General features: G+C 44.8%; 1 protein-coding gene across 9 annotated transcripts in view; it reads left to right on the top strand.

Moving 5' to 3' along the window:
- Positions 1 to 19,653, top strand: part of LOC117880915 (pancreatic lipase-related protein 2-like) — a 45,366-nt gene extending 25,713 nt beyond the window's left edge. For 3 of the 9 annotated variants that reach the window (XR_004646637.1, XR_004646640.1, XR_004646636.1), the window contains 5 exons: positions 2,496 to 3,314; positions 11,713 to 11,889; positions 16,223 to 16,271; positions 17,323 to 17,477; positions 19,534 to 19,653. Coding sequence is in view for 4 of the 9 variants with exons in the window: in XM_034777506.1 (XP_034633397.1) it covers positions 11,878 to 11,889; positions 16,223 to 16,271; positions 17,323 to 17,477; positions 18,288 to 18,366; positions 19,534 to 19,589 (351 nt within the window). In the remaining 5 variants the exon portion in view is untranslated. Of the gene's footprint in view, positions 1 to 2,495; positions 3,315 to 11,712; positions 11,890 to 16,222; positions 16,272 to 17,322; positions 17,478 to 18,287; positions 18,367 to 19,533 lie in introns of all 9 variants that reach the window. The other 6 variants (XM_034777506.1, XM_034777505.1, XM_034777508.1 and 3 more) reach the window with 4 other exon arrangements.
- The last annotated feature ends 447 nt before the right edge of the window (positions 19,654 to 20,100 follow it).

Raw genomic sequence — 20,100 nt, 5'->3', positions numbered from 1 at the left:
TCTATGGTTATATTCCTGAAAGTCATTGGGAGTTAGGCCCCTAACTCACTTAGGTGCTTTTGCAAATCCTATCTGGCACACCTACCTGCGCCTTAATACCAGTATATCTGGCCATAGGGTAAAAGCTCAGAGTTGTGGAGTGGGGTTCTGCAGAATCTCCCAAATCAGAGCACAAGGCGGGTTCCCCTCCACAATCAGAGAACATCGTTAAAGACATCCCGCCCAGCTCTAAGTTGTTTCCCTAACTGGAAGCTTAGCAACAGACTTCAGTCGAGAGAAAAAAAAAAAAAAAAAAAAAAGAAAGAGGGGATGATAAGGCCACAGAATTCCCTCCTCACCATTCAGTGGCAATCATGGAGGGGAAAGAGGGCTAAGGTCACAACAGCTATGTGAGGTAGAGCCTTAGCCAGGGATTCGAGCTCCCCTAACCCATCACAACACTGATCCAAAACAGAGAGTCAACCCGAACTTCAGCAAGGAGCTTTATTTTTAATATATGGGAAAACGAAGAAAAGAAAACTGGATGGATTCACTCCTCTCTCCCACTAGTGCTGCGCAAGAAAAGATAAACAGAGGCCTTAGCGATGTAATAAGTCCTACACTCTGTGTGGTTGCAGTTGGAGGAAGGAACAAGGGCTGGGAATAGAGAAACCACGATGGGGAAGAGGGAAGGACGGAATTAGGAATTTTATTTGCATGCACTGTCCCGACTCCAAGTATCTCCACTATTCCCACCCACAGGTGTTAGTTTGTTTTCTTCCCCTTGAATATACTAGTTTGAATTTCCTCATTACAGGTCAGCCAGCTGGGTGGTCCCATATAGTTTCATATTTAAAATTATTCCAAGCCTGCAAATCCTGGAATGACGTGCCAAGTCCCCCTGAGGTCAAGGGCTGTGATAGTAAGGGCTACTCACATGAATAAGGTTTTGCAGGGTTGAACCCAACATGCATGTATACCTCTTCTGTGTATCAGAGTGTGGAGATGGATGGCAGGAGTAGGGTGACCAGATGAGGGGAAGAAAATATCGGGACACATGTGGGGGGGGGTGCCCGCCAGCAGAGAAAAAAAAAAAAGATCAGTCAGGATGTGGGACAGACACCGAAATATTGGGACGGTCCCAATTTTATCGGGACGTCTGATCACCTAGGCAGGAGAGAGATCACTTGATCATTGCCTGTTGGGTTCACTCCCTCTGGGGCACCTGGCATTGGCCACTGTCGGTAGACAGGATAGTGGGCTAGATGGATCTTTGCTCTGACCCAGTATGGCCGTTCTTATGTTCTTATGTCTCTCTTTGTTCAAATACAATGGAAAAGACTGTCTTTAAACCTTTGCCCTTCCGAATGTACTTTGTAAGCATAGAAGCTTTAAATTTGCCAACTCATGCTGGGAGTGGCTGCTTGACCATCTCTTCTTAATCCCCATTTCCTGGGCAACTAAACATGCTGGGAATTTCTGGAATTTCCCATGGTTGTCCTGGGAACATCTGCTTCTACACCAGTATTCTGAAGAGTGTCTACTGAAAATAAAAGCCTCCAAAGTTGGACTAGAATTATCTGAGATGTGCCCTTTCTTCCTGAAGCACATGTTTAAAACTACTTTTTGGCAATACCTTCAAAAGTCTGTTGAGAATTGGCAGAACGGTGTATCCAGATATGAAGTCAGGCATGTACATGGAAATAAAACCTGATCATTGCTGGGAACCACAATGTAACAGGCAGCCTAATGTAATGCAGGCACTTGATTTTTCTCATTTTCCTTAAGAGCAAATTTGCTGTTGCCACCTTGTGCTTGCTGTGATCGGCTCCATCCATCTCTGCTGGATTTGGTGGACAACCAGGACCTTTTCCCAACCCCTTGTAATCACAGAGCCTGGCTCATCTCATTAGCCAGAACACTGCAGTATTCAGATATGTTAAACATCCCTGATGTCTTCCAAAATATGATCATTTGTCCTTTAGCAATCAAGCTGAATTTTCTATACAAACAACCGATGTGGCTTACTAAGTCTGGAAAAACCATTAAGATCACCTGTCACAGAAATGCTAGTGCTACAGGCTTAATCAGTTCTTAGGATCATGTTTATTTTCCTCCTACAATGAACACAAAGGAGGAGAATGTGAGAACATGTGCCATAAATTTCTATCCTTCTCATCAGAATTCCAGCATCTGTTCATATTAGATGTGGACTTGAGCTGCATAGTTTGAATTTTTTCCAGTTTGAAGGTATTCAGATTCTGCCTATCTATAAGATGAACTAACAGAGTGTTGAAAAGGCAGACACTTTCTGTTAGAAACCAAATTTTGGTTCCTATGTAAAATCCCCCATAAAAGTCCTTTCAGCTTTGAACTTGGTGTATGCGGTCTGTGGCAAGCCTTTTTTTTTTAACCAAGTGTGAGATCATTTCATGAAGCCATTTTTAAAATATGGGACATAGAAATAATAAGTATTAATCATTATCTGACAATTCTTGCAACTACTTTACTACCAGATCCTGACTACTGGCTTGTCTGGAATACGTCAAACAAGATTTATTGGCAAGATCTTAATGAGATCTAGTCTGCAAGGCCAAAGCAGAGAGGCAGAAAAAGCATATTTAGAAATCTCTAAATCCAGCCATTTCTTATGAGGTTTGCCAGAGGAACGGAAAAAGCTTAGGAAGCCTGCAGCAGTGTTGACAAGTTCATCAGACTTCCTGCTCAGATACAGTAACTCAGTGCGCCCACTAAGCACACACAGAAACAGAGAAAGGTCCCCAAGACCTGCATAACCAAGGAACCTACTCCGGTCCAACTTAGGAAGTCTATTTGGGCAGGACCCCATTCCTGTGAATCTTTGGAAATTCCTAATATGAGGAGTCCTCTCCTGTAGATCTTTTGAGACACACTGGAGTGGGAGGAGTTCTGAGGCATTGGGAATAATTCCTGTTGTTGTATACTATTTGTACTACAGCAGCACCTAGAAGACCCAACTGAAATTGGAGGACTGTTTGTACTAGGCACAAACATATTCATAGATAATGGTGTAATAATTACTTGGGTGGAAGTACTGATCTTCCCTGCTAACTTATCACAGGTACTTTTAATAAAGCATTGACAGTTACCAGCTATTGCTGTATCACAGTCTTCTCTTTCAACCTCCCTCTTTTGAGATTTTAAAATTGTAACTTGGTTTCAGATTTGTGTGGTGCTGTCATTTAAATTTTTGGAACTAGTCTGAGGCTATAAAGGCCTGATCTAATCACAGGAAGATTTGCCTTGGGAAAAGATTATCAGTCAAGATGTTCATACCTTGTAAATGGCAAAATAAAGTAAGCCTACATTTTATAATGAATTAAATCTTATCTATAATTCATAATTTCACAGTGTGCTATGTGATGCATTTTCCTGCCATGTTGAAAAAGACAATTGCTCTTTGAACAGCTGTGCTCTGTCTAAGTATGTTTTTGAGGGCATATTCCTCTACTGTGCAATTTGCATTCTCTTTGTCACCCCATAAAAAGCTGACTTTAGAGGCAGCTTTTGTTATTGGATTCAACAACTTCAGTTATTACTATTGATTTTTCTTTATTTTATAATATTGTATTGGCTTTTTGGAAATACAATAGAAAAAGATTTTATTAAAATTAAAAACAAAACAAAAACCTTCGTCCAAAGTTCTTCCTTGGTGCAAAGAATAAGCAGAGGATAATGTCATAAATTACTAACAACATTATTACAGAATATTCAGGTTTCAGTGTGTGTGGGGGGGTTATTATTATATGCATGACATTTATTCTGTTACTGTGGGACGTGAAAAAACATTAGATCCTTGAACTTTATATGTTCCTCTTAGTTCCATGGAAGATGTGAACAGCAATAGTAAATAAATAATCCAGAATATTAAATTACTGTACCAAAAATCTAATAATATTTTAGAGCCACTTATCCAACTACCTTCAATTTGAGTGTCTCCCCAGAGGGACAATGTTAAAAGAGAGAATCCACTTTGCAGATAATGATGCATAAAAATGTGCCACTTTGATAGCAAGAACCATGAACATCAGGATTCTCCATTAACAGGAAATAAAATGTTTAATTGCATGCCACAACACATTTTCTTCTTTCCAAGAAAAGGGCAAATAATAGATGGTCCATAAATAAGAGACTCTCCCATCTAAATACTGGTGCCTGAGTAAACAATAGTATAAAAACACCCTCAAATAAATAAACTAACCAACTAACTAACTGACATTCTAGGTGAAGTCAATGTACAGTATACTATCTTTCTTCCTTAGTTTTCCTCTTCTGATCCTCTTCATCTGTTTTCCCACTGTGCAGTATTCAGACGCTTTTATGCAAGTTCGACATCCCAGAATATAGCAATACAACTCTTAAAAGTTAGCTGGAGTTTTGCAGAAAATACAACTTCAGTATCAGATCGTTCAAGAACTGATGTTTTACCAGAGTAATTTTCTTTCTTCAACATTTAGTTAGAGAACTAAAACCTTGAGAAATAAACAAATATATATATATATTTCCCCACTCACCCAGGCACCCATACTGCCTGTAAAAATCTGTCCTTTCCTGTTATCAGTTAATAACCCAATCATGGGCCAGCATTCTCCCCTATTCCAGTACAGAGATTCCCTTGTTGGGATTCTATAACAATGTACAACATATATGTGATTTTAATACCCACCCACACACCCCTTCAGTACTTGAGATAAGAAATTCCTCATGAAATGCATTAGGTTTGTTCCTTCACCAGATAACTCCCCAGGATCTCTACATTACTTGCTCCCAAATGATTTCTGCACGAAGAAAAATGTGTATTCCATTTTGACATTGTTTCATTTTCATCTTCTGCTTCATTCTCCACCTAGTGTTGGGGTGAGAGTTTCCACCTTTGAGCCTACAGATGGGAACTGTATTTCTTATAATTTATCTGACAGTGGAGCAGGGAGGTAATAAATACTTCTGGTGGAATTCTACACCTCTGTGCATGTGCAGAATTTATGTCCCCCTGCAGATTTCTTTGCTTCCCCGTCAGAAAGTCATTTTTCTGCGGGGAAGCAAAAAGAAGCCACAAAAGTGGTCATGCGACCCTCCCCAGCAGTATGTTTTGGGTGCCCAGGGCAGCCGGTAGAGGTAAATTACTGTGGGGCAGGAGGCGGGACTAGGGAAGACCTGGCTGGTGGCTCCTACCCTGCGCCGGGCTCAGCTGCTAGTCCCAGCTGGGCTGGGGAGGACGGGATTTCCTCTTCCCCTGCATGGCATCCAGAGTTGGGTCAGACCCACCCTCAGATTTCTCGCCTGGCTGTAGGAAACTCTGCAAACACTCCCACCTCCTCGCTCTTCCTGCATCCATTGCTCCTCTGCTGCCGGGGGCGGGATCACTGTAGAGGGAGCTGATCCCCCATCCACCCAACCCCCGTGCATCCAGAGCCCCTCATACCCAGACCCTCCTGCTGAGCCTCAACCCACACACACCCAGAACCCCCCCGACGAGCCCCACTTCTCCTGCACCTGACCACCCAATGAACCACCTAGATCACCACCCTACTGAGCCCCACTCCCCTAGCATCTGGATCTCCCCACTGAGCCCCCCACACCCGACCCCCCTGCCAAGCTCTATGCCCTCCACACCCAGACTCACCCTAGCTGAGCTCCATCCACTTTCACTTGGACCCCCCTGCAGAGTCCCATTACCGTTACACCCAGAACTCCCCAACAAACCCCTGTGCATCCAGATCCCCCCCCGGAATCAGATACCCCATTGAGCCGCCCACAGCCAGTTTGCCTCACACAGAACCCGCTAATGTTGGGGGAAGTTGGAGGTTGCTTCGTCCCTGGAATAAGGCTATGGGATAGGGGTTCGGAGGGCTGGGCAGCCTAGTGGTCAGCACACCCAGTTTCCAGCCCTTTAACTCTCTGTCAGGGCAGTAGAAGTGCCTGTTCCAGACCTTAGGCCAGGAATCTTCAGCTTTCCACCCACATTTGGGCCTCAGGCCATAAGGGGGAGTGCTAGGGGGACACAGGCCCTCCCTCTCCAGAGAATCCCAGTCCAGGGCCCAGTGGGAAGCAACACTAGCAGGTCCTCCCTGAAGCAAGTCTAAGTTTGCTTCCCTGAGCTACTTCCGACCTATAGGTCCCTTCCTTTTGGGGCATGGCCCCTATAGTTCAATACAAAAGGAATCCAAAGGAGCAGGGCCTATTGGTTCTCAAAGGGGGTGATGGCTAGAGAAGACACTGCCTGTGGGCGATACTCTCTCTGTGGTCCCCTCAGCCTCTTGTATGGCTTCCTGGAGAAGGATTGCCCTCTCCTGCAACCCATCCATCATCCCTGGCCTGGGCTTCTGAGCTTCCTTTTAACCTGTTTCTCCAGTCAGAGCATGCTTGGCAGGCCTGGGGGAGTGGGGCTACCTGGGACCAGTTTTGCCTTTTAACACCTTGGGACCCAGAGTGGAGTTTGTATACCCCATCACGAGCTGCTCTAAACAATGCTGACTGCAAGCCGTTGTTGCCATGATCAGTGAGGTTTGTGAGGGAGGGAGTAGTTGGGAAGTCCCAGATGAATGTTTAAACCAGATTTCTGTGATGGAACAGAACCATGGACCTGGTCTTATCTTTAGAATATCAGATTTCTCAAAACTCCTGCTAAAGGATGATGATGATGATGATGATGAGGATCTTCTCTCCAAACAACACACACCTACATTTCCTGCAGTGCAGGAAACACACCTCCCTCATTCCAGCTAGTGCAAGAATGGTTGGGGTGAGAGAATCAGTCATCTTACAATACAGGAAGCAGAGGCATTATGTAACAATCTAGTGTTTATGTTCATGCAAGTCACCCTCTCACTCTGTTAGCTGTTTTACACTAGGACAGTCCAGGGTCTGGTCTGAAGGCTGCTCATGGTCCTAGTTAAAATGTTTAGTTCCTACTGACCACTGGTTCTTATTAGGAGCAGCTCATGACCATCACTTTATATATCTACAACATTCTCGGTGAAGATGTTAATCTGCCTTGATCTCCAAGACAATGCCTCTCTCTATATGATCCTTTCAGTTGTGTTGCTCCCAACACATAAAAAAGTCTTTAAGCCTAAACCAGGTTTACAATCTCAGCATTACCAGGAATTAAGACATCCAGGATAAAAGGACTTCACCTTTCCCCAGCATCACTCTTCACCAGAAGGATTGACTCCATGTTCTTCCTCCCTGTTCACTTGCATCCCCAGCTATGAAATTCTTTCCCTTGCTCTCACCTTTATTTACTCACCATAACACCATTCTCATGGATCTCCAGATCCCAAATATCCCCCTGAAACGTTAATTCATGCTATCGCCTACCCCTGCTGGTCTTTGAACTGTTTACTCAGCAGATGGTGTGTATTAACTGGGAGTTAATAAATATTTACCTAACTGCTGCTGGGTAATCCTTAAAGGATACATGACGGCAAACCCATTGCTTTTGCCTCCAGTTAATTCAAGCCATCAGGGCTACTTCTGCAAAATCCAGCCCCTTCTTCTAAAGTAATCTTCCTGATCCATAAAAACAGGTCAAGACTAATTGAAATCTAGATCCTGTTGTCCAAGCTCCTTCCTAACACAGACTTCACAAAAATTCTGCAGTATGGCCTAGAGAACAAAGCCATTACTTTATTGACCTATCCCAGTTATCGTAGGCTGTATTTATTAAATATACCCACTTTGGGTTCTCCTCTGACATACCAACAGCAAAATTCCATTTCAAAGCTGAAAATGCCTGTGATCATGTCAAATACGCTTTTCCATATATGGCCCTTCCAGAAATTTAGATCTGGTGAAAACAAACCCTCAGTTGGATTCATTTGACCAAATTTGCTCTCAGTTATAGCAGAACCCTGAAACCCTCCTCTTGTTTCTTACTGTGGTGAAGTTGCTGTTTCAGTTAATTTGTAACTATATCCCTGTAGCGTGCTCTGTGATGAGAGAGAATACACACACTCTGCAGGTAGCAAACAAAATTTGAAGAATATCCAGTGATTTGGGGTTCTTAATTTAAGACATCGTAAAGGGGCCTGATTTCAGAGGGCATGGGCCCAGCACTTTCTGAAAATCAGGATCCTTTACGGCGTCTCAAATTGAGCACTGTAAATAAAAGCACCCAAAATGACTGGTCACTTTCAAAAATGTTGGCAGGTGACCTCATTTTAAAAAATCTGGCACAAAACCCTTCCTCCTTCAATGTCTTACCTAACATTACCAGGATCTAATCCCATCCTTACCAGACACCAATACCAACCTGGCAAGATGTGAGGCCTGTAAATAGTGCTTCATTTCTATTTTCAGATCAATGCCCAGTTACTGGAGTATTGACCATTCATTACTAACAGGCCCTATTCTACCCCCACTGAAATTTTGCCATTGACTTTAGTTAGGGCCCTACCAAATTCCCAGCCAAGAAAAATGGATCATGAAATCTTGTCTCCTCCTATGAAATCTAGTCTTTTGTATGCTTTTACCCAATACTATACAGATTTCATGTGGGAGACCAGCATTTCTCAAATTGAGGGTCCTGACCCAAAAGGGAGTTGCGGGGGGGTGAGGGGGGTCACAAGGTTATTTTAGGGTGGTTGCAATATTGCCATCCTTACTTCTGCGCTGCCTTCAGAGCTAGGCAGCCCCAGAGCGGTGGCTGTTCGCCGGGAGCCCTGCAGGCAGTGCCCCACCAGCAACAGTGCAGAAGTAAGGGTAGTTGTACTGCAACCCCCCCTACAATAACCTTGCGACCCCCCCACAATTCCTTTTTGTGTCAGGCCCCCTACAATTACAACACCATGACATTTCAGATTTAAATAGCTGAAATCATGAACTTTATGATTGTTAAAATACTCTGACCGTGAATTTGACCAAAATGGACTGTGAATTTGGTAGGGCCCTAACTTTAGTGGAAGCAGTATCAGGTCCTAAATATGGAAATGGTCACTGAATAGAAGTGGCAGCAGCTTGCTCCCAACTCCCACAAGGACTATGTAAATAACAGTTTATGACTATGTAAATAACATCATAGTTTGCACAGCACTTTACAGAAATAAAGTCACAGTCCCTACCCAGAGGAGTAAAAGGCCTGACCCTGCTTTTAATTAGGTCAGTGGTAAAATGTTAATAGGTGTAAGCTAGATAACCAGGAGATGGTAAGAAAAGACAAGACAGGAAAGGGTGGAACAAGGATACTCTCATTATATGATCATCACAAAGGTTCACACTCCCCCGCACTAAATACATAATTAGGCACTTTATGGGTGGGTCCACACCCAAGGAGATGAGACGTCTGAGGAAAGAGAGCAGGAACCAGTGTTCCAGAAGGAGTGATCTGAACAGAGATTACAAAGCAACCGCACATGCTGGATTTAGAGTGGTAAGTGACTAAAAATAAGAAGGGTAGTGTGCTGGGTTTGATTGTTTCCATGTAGGGGCCAGTGAAATCCATTACTGCTAACTAAGGGGTGTATCTGAGACAGGGACAGTAGAGTGACTCAGCCAACATGTGAGAAGCAAACAAACGAGTTCTGAGGGCTACCCGTGGAAGCTCTGAAAGGAAGAGATTGCCGTGTCTAAACACTGACATATCCCAACAAGTGATGAGACTCCTTTGGAGAGAGAATGTAACGTAACTGGGATTCGGGGGGAGGGGAGGGTGTTGTCTCAATTTGAAAGAAGACCAGAAAAGCTATATCTTCAGGAAGTGTAATCTGTATCCTTTCCAGAGTCAAATATATAGGGGCACAAGTAGAACTGGTTGGGAATTTTTTGATAAAACAGGTTTTCATCAGAAAATAACCAATTTGTCAAAACCAAAGCTTTACATGGGAAAGGGTCACAGTCAACAATACTTTCATCAGAAAGGTTTCTCAGGTCTAGGATTAAAGTGTGTGCCTCTGACCATCTGACTCCTGGTTAACACATCACCTGGCACATGGGAGACATAGGTTCAAATCCCTGCTCTAGGGCAAGGACCTGAACCCTGGTTTCCCACATCAGTGACTAAACCACTGTGCTATATTCAGTCTTGCTTGTACTCTAGCCAATAACTAATTGTTTATACAAAGTGGAATAGCTCCAACAGGAGATACTGAGAAAGATCCACTGCCACCAGCCTAGTCATTGAAGCAAGATGTGAGGCCTGGGATCTGGGAGAGCCCTGTTTAAGTCCTGGCATTGTCTGATTTGGAGCATCATGCTACTAGCTATTCTGGGGTGGGTCTGTGTCTGTCTCTCTCTTTGTGAAAAATGTCAGAAGGTCTTAGTTTCATCCTAGTACAAAACAGGAACATATTTGAAATCTCAAAAAATGTTGCTGGATGGGAGAACCATTTCACATTCAGCTCTAGCGATGAGTAATATTTGAAGTCACTGAGGAAGCAAAATTAGATAAAGCACGAAGTAAAGTACTGTCAGAGACATCACACAGCTAAAGAATGGATGGGATTGTTATGGAGATACGTAATGGAAGAATGTGGCAACTAGAAAAAATTCTATTACACAATCATCTATGGAGACATTCAGGCTGGTTGCCAGCAAAAGATATCCTGCATTTGAGGATGGCTAGTTGACAAGCAGACTGAGAATAGGACAGACATTGACAGTAACCTAACTACTGACCAAGAAGAAAGGAGAAAAAGAGCCCCTAGAATGAAAGAAGAGGCAAGAAATCTTAGTCAATGACTATAAACTAGTGGAAGAATCCATAGGTAGCACAAACATCTCCCAAACTCTTCTATGGCCTGAGCTATGCAGATGTCAACAATAGATTATCATATTGGACCTTTTCGGCCTTAAAAATCCATGAATCCCAGTGCAAGGAAGTGGTGGAATCCTCCTTACTTAGGACATTAAACTAGACTAGACAAAATGCTGAATGGAACAATCTTACATTGGCAAGATGAAAAACTGGATAATCAAATGGGTTTTTTTCATCACTACATTATCTGAGTCCATTCGACTGTGAGCCATGCCCAAGCAAGTGTCTGTGGATTAATATCTCCTTTTCCTCTGTCCTACGTTACCATCATATTAATTGTATTTGGTTCTTCATCGGGCTAGAATATTAATATCTTGAAATCCCAACCCCTGGTACGTGGTCTTCAACAGTGAGCAAATGCCTGTACACTTTGTACCCTCATCACCCACATCAAACACCTCAGAAAAACATCCCCTAGCAACTATTCTGGGTCACTGTTTCAATCAAGAGACTCCGACATAATTTAGGAGATCAGCAGATATTTGAAAGCCTCCCTTCTTACCTACGCCAGACAAAGTGATGTGTATGAACGCTCTTCCCTGACCTAATTATTGCTTTTGCTCTGTCAGCTGATTTGGAGGAGGAGAGTCTGAAAGAAGTTCCAAAGCACTCTGCTCCACTGGAGGGCTGGTTTGCCTAATTTTAAATCTGTGTCATTCTGAGCCTTTATTTAAAGTCAGTTGCCTCCTGGAGCATTTCCCCATACAACTCCTAGTACGTAGACAGGAAGAGGAGATTGGCCAAGGTCAAGATGCTCCCTTCTCTGTTATATTTTACATTGCAGTTATCCTAATAGCAATTAGGGATCACCATGCTAAGTACTGTACAAACACATGGGAGGAGTAAGCAGCATTTGGAGATGGGATGAAGTCCTCCACTTCCTGTACAGATTACTTCACTCTTCACGTCACCAGCAAACCATGCAATTCTCTATGCACCAGTTTTCAGTGTCTGGAAGAGCCTGGGCAGCTAACTGGGATCCTTCTGTGCCATCTCCAACCTGAGCTACAGAGGGTGGATGTGCCTACAGAAGAGGCTACTCTCGGATTCCTTTTAAGGAGTGGGCCGGTGTGTTTCCAAGTAGTCATTTTCTAGAGGCAAACTGGATGTTCACACAGGTAAGAGGGGACATGTGGTATGCAGAGAACTTTGTACTGCTGGGTATTTCCGTTATCAAGGATTTTGTTTTGAGTTTGCAAAGACATTAACTGTAATCCTCTGGGCATGTTTTTATTTACCTCTTTCCTTCTAATGAATCTGATCCTTGGCCCTAAACTGAAGTATAAAAGACAACAGGTGAACACTTAGACATATTGTATTGATCTGGTGAATGAGCACTTTAAAGAGGCGTCTTTTCTGCTTTGGAGAATTTATAATATGATCTGTGCAGAAAGAGCAGAAAACAGCACAACAGCTGCTGGCATAAACCATTCCAGGACAGCAGCCAAAGGGTGGAACAACAATATAGCAAGGGAAAGAGGTAGTTCTATGTCTCTTAGGTACTTATATGGCCCCCATTACTGCAGTATCCGAGCACCTCACAATCTTTTATGCATTTATCCTGACAACACTATTAAACCCATTATACAAATGAGAAAGAGAGGTGCACTACACCTAAAACCTTCCTTCCTCTCCATTTTGCATGGCATTTAAATAATAACTGCAGTGCAAGAGTGTTGCACTTCACTTATTAAGTAAATGGTAGGCAGAACTGTGGGGGGTGAAGTGCAGAGAGGATATAAAAAGAGGTTTAAAGACAAAAGGGAGAATGCTTAGAAGATTGCAACTGGGAGGGTGTTTTAAGTTTGAGGCACAGTGTAAGAGGAGATAAAGGGATTTGGCTTGTGCAGTGCCTCATGAGTGTGAATAAAGGAAGAGATGATAGCAGAATTATAAATGGGCAGAATTGAGCCAGGTTCTGATGAAGTACGGAGATTAAAATACATATGGGACTGGGTCAGTCTGCATATGCATTTGAGAGGGGTGTGATGTGACAGAACTAGCAGGAGAGGATTTGTGATTTTTACTGCTACTTTTAGGGCAGCCTACACAGGGAAATTCACCGGCATTGCTGTTCTCCAGTAGCTATTCCATGTGGACTGGAGGGGGGGTGGGACTGAAGTAGAAGGCCAAAGAAAGAAGCTTGCAATTGTTTATATCATATCCTTAGGCATACCCTCAACTGGTATAAATTGTTGTAGCTCCAAAGGCCATGTTGCTTAGCAGATATACACCAACTGAGGACTTGGTCCTGTGTATTAATCCTAAAGCATATTGAGGTAAATCTGGCATGAAGAAAGGGGTGGGGGCTGCAGAGAGTTCTTGAAACAGAGGAAGTTGGGAGGCCACATGGGGAGCTTGTAGGGGAATGGAAGACTGCAAAGAACATAAAAATGGCCACACTGGGTCAAACCAATGGGCCATCTAGTCCAGGATCTTCTCTTCTGACAGTGGCCAATGACAAGAACAAGGCAATTATTGAGTGATCCATTCCTGTCATCCAGTCCCAGCACCTGGCAGTCAGAGGTTTTGGAACACTCAGAGCATGAAGTTGCATCCCTGAGCATCTTAGCTAATAGCCATTGATGGACCTGTCCTCCATGAACTTACCTAATTCTTTTTTGAACCCAGTTATACTTTTGTACTTCACAACATCCCCTGGCAACAACTTCCACAGTTTGACTGTGTGTTGTGTGAAGAAGTACTCCCCTAGGTTTGTTTCAAACCTGCTGCCTATTGGGTGACCCCTGCTTCTTGGGTGATGTGATGGGGTAAATAACACTAGGAGTCTCTGGTGCGAGCACTGCATTCAGCCTACAGAAGAAACAAAGTGTGTGACCCTCTAATAAGTTTTGCATGTCACTGTCCTTTGTTCCCCTCCAGACTTTACCCAGCTCCTCGGAGATGATGGAATGATCAGAATCCTTCAAATTAGAATTGGCCAAAACAAGTTGTTTTAAAAATGAAAAATGCTCCCTGGACTCAGCAGCTGCTGATTTCAATGCTGCTATTCAGTGATTGGCAGCAGATGAATCTTCTCAGTTTGTGTCATTTTCACTCAGCAGCTGACAGAGTTTCCAGGGTCTGCAGCTCTGGGGCAGCCTGGGTATCTCTACTGCCCAGGCCAGGGACCCCTGCTGCTCCCTAGGCTTCCTGACTCTTGGGGCAACTGGCTCATCAGGCTGCGGAAGTTGGGCAGCCTGGGAGCCAGCTGACTTGGGACCCTGGAAGCCCCTAGAGGCCTGGCTCAAACCTGGGTTCTCAGGGCTTCCAGGCTCCCTGGCATGGAGTCAGGAGCTGAGCCTGGGGCTTCCAAACACCTCGTATGCAAAACCCTGGCGGGGGAGAGGGGAAGAGGATTTGAAGAGAGATTTGAAAGGCAAACTGGAGGATTGTTAGAAGAATGCAACTGGGAGGGTGCTAAGTTTGTGGCACACTACCAGAGGAGATAAAGGGAGTAGGCTTGTATAGTGCCTTGGGAGTGGAAATAGAGATGAAAGCAGAATCACAAGGAGGGGCAGAGCTCAAACGCTGTTTTGTCAGAAAATTTCCAAGATCTACCTGAGGCAGAATTTATTCCCTCAACAAGCTAGAGCCTGCATTCGTCGCACACACAAAATTCTCCAGGGAAGGTAATGGGAGGTTTGGTAGGGTTACCATATTTCAGCAAGCAAAAAAGAGGACGGGAGGAGCCCCGCCCTAGCCCCGCCCCTGCCCCTCCCACTTCCCGCCCCCCCAGAACCCCCCACCCGCCCCCCGTTCCTTGTCCCCTGACTGCCCCCTCCTGGGACCCCTGCCCCTAACTGCCCCCCAGGACTCCACTCCCTATCTAAGCCTCCCTGCCTCTTGTCCCCTGACTGCCCCAACCCTTATCCGCCCCCCCCCCCCCAGACAGACCCCTGGGACTCCCACGCCCCATCCAACCACTCCCCACCCCCTGACAGCCCCCCCCGAACTCCCAACCCATCTAAACCCCTCTGCTCCCTGTCCCCTGACTGCTCCGATCCCTCTCCGCACTCCTGCCCCCTGACAGCCCCCCCCAGAACTCCCAACCCATCTAAACCCCTCTGCTCCCTGTCCCCTGACTGCTCCGATCCCTCTCCCCACTCCTGCTCCCTGACAGCTCCCCCCCAGAACTCTCAGCCCCCCACCCTGCTCCTTGTCCCCTGACTGCCCCCTCCTGGGACCCCTGCTCCTAACTGCCCTCCAGAACCCCACCCCCTACCTGTACCCTGACTGTCCAAAACTTTCTCCACTCCCCCCAAAAAGCCCCCCCCCGTTTCTTGACTGCCCCCTCCAGAACCTCCCTGCCCCTTCTCCTGCCCCCTTACCCTGCTGCTCAGAACAGGGTGTTGGGCTCTGTGCCAGCCGGACACGTGGCTGAGCTCCCCAGCACAACAAAACCCGGTCCCTGGCCCTGCACAACAAAACCCGGTCCCTGGTCCGGACCGGGCTGCAAGGGAGAGCTGCCCTTGTATCAGCACAAAGTGCTCTCGCTCCCGTTTTGCTACGCTGCAAGGCAGAAACCGCTCCCAGTTGCAAAAGGGGAGGGCTGCACTTTGTGCTGAGACACTTGCTCAGAATGCAGGGAAGGGGGGAGGCGGAGGTCCTCTCCAGCTGCTCCGGAGTCCAGCCCAGGACTTCCCTGCAGCCCTCCCAGCCGCTCGCTCTGCTCTGCCGGGGAGGGGGAAATCCCGGACATTGTGAGTGCTTTACAAATTCCCCCCGACGCTATTTTTAGTACAAAAAGGAGGACATGTCCGGGTAAATCCGGACGAATGGTAACCCTAAGGTTTGGGGCATGCCTAGAATGCACGATCAGGCTAAGTGTAAGACATAAGTTGGAATTTTTAACCTAGCAAGAAATGACATTGCAGAAAGCAGAGAAAATAACCAGTGAACTAAAAAGGGGCATCTGCTGATGAGGAGACATCAAGAAAACAGCACTTTACACTAATGCTTGGCTACATGAGCACTTAGGTTGCAGCAAGCTGGGGGTTAAATCTACCCTGCACTAGCTTGCCATGCTCTAAGTGTCCATGTGGCTTTTGCTGCCATGCCTAAGGTGACCAGATGTCCCGATTTTATAGGGATAGTGCCGATTTTGGGGTCTTTTTCTTATATAGGCACCTATTACCCCCCACCCCCAGTCCCGATTTTTCACATTTGCTACCTGGTCACCCTAGCCATGCCCTAAATGTTCTGTAGTGCATTTTGATCTACCCTGCTTTGAAACAGGAGTAGATTAAAGCGCACATTTAAGAACATGCTACCTTTACTTTGCAGGACATAAGTAATGAATGCATAGAAAGTTGATGCTAGATTGAGTGCTATATTGGTCACTGGGAAAATATGGTTGTACACTTTTTACAAGATGAATAAATCTAAATCAATTAGTATCCAAATAAAATGCGTTACCTGGACTTCACGTGTATATTTAATTTATTTTAGATGATTGGAATTTGGCTTGCTGCACTTTATCTGCTGGACCCAACAGCAGGTGAGATACAATATTTATAAATAACTGCACCAAACATGTTGAATTTAGTCATGTTCAAATGAAATAAAAAATGAATGTAAGTACAATGGAAATTCGTTTTCCTCTGCACTCAGTTTATTCTATGCGATTTATGATGCAGTTCACTTGGTACCGAGAACTAACAAAAGGCCTGTGCACCACTTAAGTTCTATTATAAGAGCTCAAGCAATGCATAGACCCTGTGTTCGCCTTTAGACCCTGATTCTGCAAAGTCCTATGGACATACTTATTTTACACGTGAGCACGGTTTCCCAGGAGCAGCGCAGTAGAAGGAGTGTTCAATGGGATGAACAGTGTTTGAGATGAACAGAAAAGTCAAAGGAAATAAGTGCTCAGGATTTTGTGATAAATTCCTTCAGAACTCTTATGCGGGAGAGGGGGGAATCTCCACTCCTAGCAGGGCCGGTGCTTTTGCTCTGAATAAACAGTAACGTGCTCCATGAGAGCTGGCTGCTCACCCTGGCATTGCACCGGAGAGAACAGGTGCTGATGGGAAGGCAGTTCTGCTGAGGTGATCACACAGAACTGCAGGAGTCTGCAGGCTACTTTCCTGGTCCAGAGGGAGTGGATCACAGGATCCCAATCCAATAAAGGTGACGGCTAGAGCCTGTGACCTAAGTGGGGTGCCCTCACGAAGACCAGGGAGGGTGAGAGATGCGGTTAACCTGGGAACTGTGACATATACACTTGCTGCTTTTCAATCAGGAGCTGGCAGTAGTGACACCAAAACACGTTTTCAAAATCTGTTTTTTACTTTTGTATGAGGATTCTACAACCCTAAGGAAAAAAGTTGCCACAAGAGTATCCTGGTCTTTCATTACGTTTGATGAGCCACTAACATCTATTCTCTATTATCTGCATTAGCTAACACAGACAGAAAGAATTTGGACTTCAAAATTAATCATAAAACCAAAGCCCAGTGTCTGCTCCTTTTAAAGTTGTTGCTGCTTCAAATGCACCATCTAACTGTAATGGATTCCAAAATACTAATAATTTGCTTTGTATGCTGCAGGCGAAAAAGTTTGCTACCGACGACTTGGCTGCTTCTCAGATAAACCGCCATGGGCTGGAATACCAGGGAGATTTCTGGCAGGTTTACCCGACCCTCCAGAGAGTATGAACATCAGCTTCACCCTTTACACTAAAGAAACTAGAAATAACTCTCAAGTGAGAACCTCTCTCTATTTTAATATTAAAAATTAATTACACCTGCCAATGTTCACTAGCTCCATAGGAAGAGCGTGTCACTCACCATGAGAAACTAAGTCAGGAAATAAAGAGTCAGGTTGTTGTTAGATGCCATAACTAACAGAGGTTAAAGTCACTGGGGTAAAAACTGAAATATTTTCATGCACAAACTGAAAAATGAACCAAACAAATGAAACCTTTTTCTGGCACTTTTCCTGTGCAAGCAACTGGGAATGCTGCACACTACTGTTATTTGTAACACATCTAATTCTCTGAGGAAAACTGGGAGACATGTTTTAATAGTCAGTAGCATTTATGCAGTGCTCTAGGTGTTCAATCACCCCTGACAGATAGAAGAGCTAGCATCATCATTTTACTGATGGGGAAACTGAGGCAGGGGTGACATGATTTGCCAAAAACTATGTAGAAAGTCCAGAGCAGAGCCAGAATTAGGCTCCTCACTCCCAATGCTGTGTTCATTCCTCCAGCCCATGCTGCCTTTTAAAGCCAACATAATTTTAAACTCAAATATGCAGCCAGTAAGGGAAGATGAGTGAAGAAGTGGAATTGAGGGGAACTGAATGGCTTGGGGAACTTGCAAGGGGAAAAGGAGCCTTTCATGTTTTAATACCTGTAGCCACTGCAGCCAAGTTCAGCTTCAAATTAAGATTATTTCTCAGTGGTGGCCTATGTGAATTAAATCTGTGGTCTCAGTCCATTTCCCGAGAACACAGCTGCCTTCATCATACAAACCACCACCCTAACTGGTGCCCTTGTTGGCAATTTCAGCAAAAGCCAAAAACTGAACGGGCATGGAGAATGAATGGACATCTCATCCCTGCAGAACGGGGGGAGGCAGTGGAGCAGCGTGAGTAAGCCAGCACTATTGCTACTGCCCCATGGACATGGCAGTACTAGTGCCATCCCACTGAGCCAGAACTAGATCACTTTGGGGGTGGAAGTGAGACATGCCCAGGAGGTCACATTTTCAAAAAAAAAATTAAGTGATGTAGAAAAATGACTTAGACACTTAGGAGCCTAAGTCCCATTGACTTTCAGTGAAACTTAGGAGCCTAAGACTCTTCTAAAAATGGGACTTAGGAGCTTTTGAACATTTTGCCTTTTGTGTTATGCATGAACATCAAAAATGCCACAAGCTGTGACGGTGTAAATGTGACAGCCACCATGTTGGCCAACACAACAGGGATCCAACTGGGCACCTCAAAAGGTAAAGACAGGAGCTATTAAAGCCAGAGCTATGAGAGGACATGTAGCATACACTCACCAGTGGGTTACACAAGACATTACTGCTATCCAACACATTAAATCAGGTAACACGTACCTTGTATTATTGCCCAGCAGCTCAACCTGCATTGAATAGAAATGACTCAAACTAAGCTTGTAGGGACATCGCCCTGGAATGCGTCAGAGTCCCACTCTCGCCACTCACCCAGAGCAGAGACCCAGCATTAGTTTAAAAAGTTAGACTGAGAGTTAGAGATCATCCTGGCAGCAGAAGAAAGGGCCATACTAAATGAATGTACAGCGGGCCTCCACTACTGCCCCTAGCACGGAGCTGTACCAGCATATTTGGAGAGGGGAGTAACCTCAATGATTCCATCCCCTGTGACTTCCCAAAGCCACTCTTCAGTTGCACTGCAGTATTGGGGAGTCAGGAGTTAGGTCAGTAAGGGGGCAGGCAGGACCTGGGAGGACTGGCATTGGGGATACTCAGTGAGGTATTGCTCATTGTGATTAACTTATGCTGGTTGGCTCTATGTATAAAGAGCTCTTTGTACACAGAGAGGAGTAGTTTGGAGCAGCAGGGACAGTGCAGGAGCTATGCTGCAACTGGGGTTAGAGAGGCAGGGAGCTGTGGGGAGCCAATGAGACCCATGGGTTTCCAGGAGTGAAGATAGCATCCTATATAAGGGACGATCTGGACCATATTTTGTTTTTATTTCCTAGCTAAGAAGAGTTGGAGGATGACAAAATAGAGGATGATGATTATTACTGTTGTTTTTGCTCTAAACAGGTGATCTCTGCAATACATTCCTCAACTATCAAAGACTCATATTTCTGCTCACATAGGAAAACACGCTTCATTGTTCATGGATTCATGAGCACCGGAAAACGTGGCTGGGTGGTAGAGATGTGCTTGGTATGAGAGAATATCCTACAATTTCCAACTTTAACTGCAGCCACATTCAATCTCTGTTTCTTAAACACTAGTATTAAGCTTGCATTTTGACAACCACTTGATGTTACTAATGGGCAAGGGGTGCTAACCAAAATGTAACAACTTTAATAATCACCTCGCCCTTTTAATGAATGCGGGTGTGGGAGTGAATTGGACTGTACATTCCATATGGCTTTCACAGGAAATGAGAATGCTTGGTTTAAGATTGTGCATAATGTTTTGTAATAGTCCAGCATTGGAAGAAAAACCTATACTTCTTGTGGCGTCCACTCCTCCCTGGGTGGTTGAGGGAGGTAACAATAGTAATACCTAGCTCTTATATAGTTCCTTTTATCCATAGATGTCAAAGCGCTTTACAAAGGCAGCCAGTGTCATTATTCCCATTTAACAGATGGGAAAAAT

Source organism: Trachemys scripta, chromosome 7, assembly GCF_013100865.1.
Source record: "Trachemys scripta elegans isolate TJP31775 chromosome 7, CAS_Tse_1.0, whole genome shotgun sequence".
Lineage (NCBI taxonomy): Eukaryota > Metazoa > Chordata > Testudines > Emydidae > Trachemys > Trachemys scripta.
Note: the sequence above shows the minus strand (reverse complement) of the source record. Positions and strands in the feature narration are given on the sequence as shown.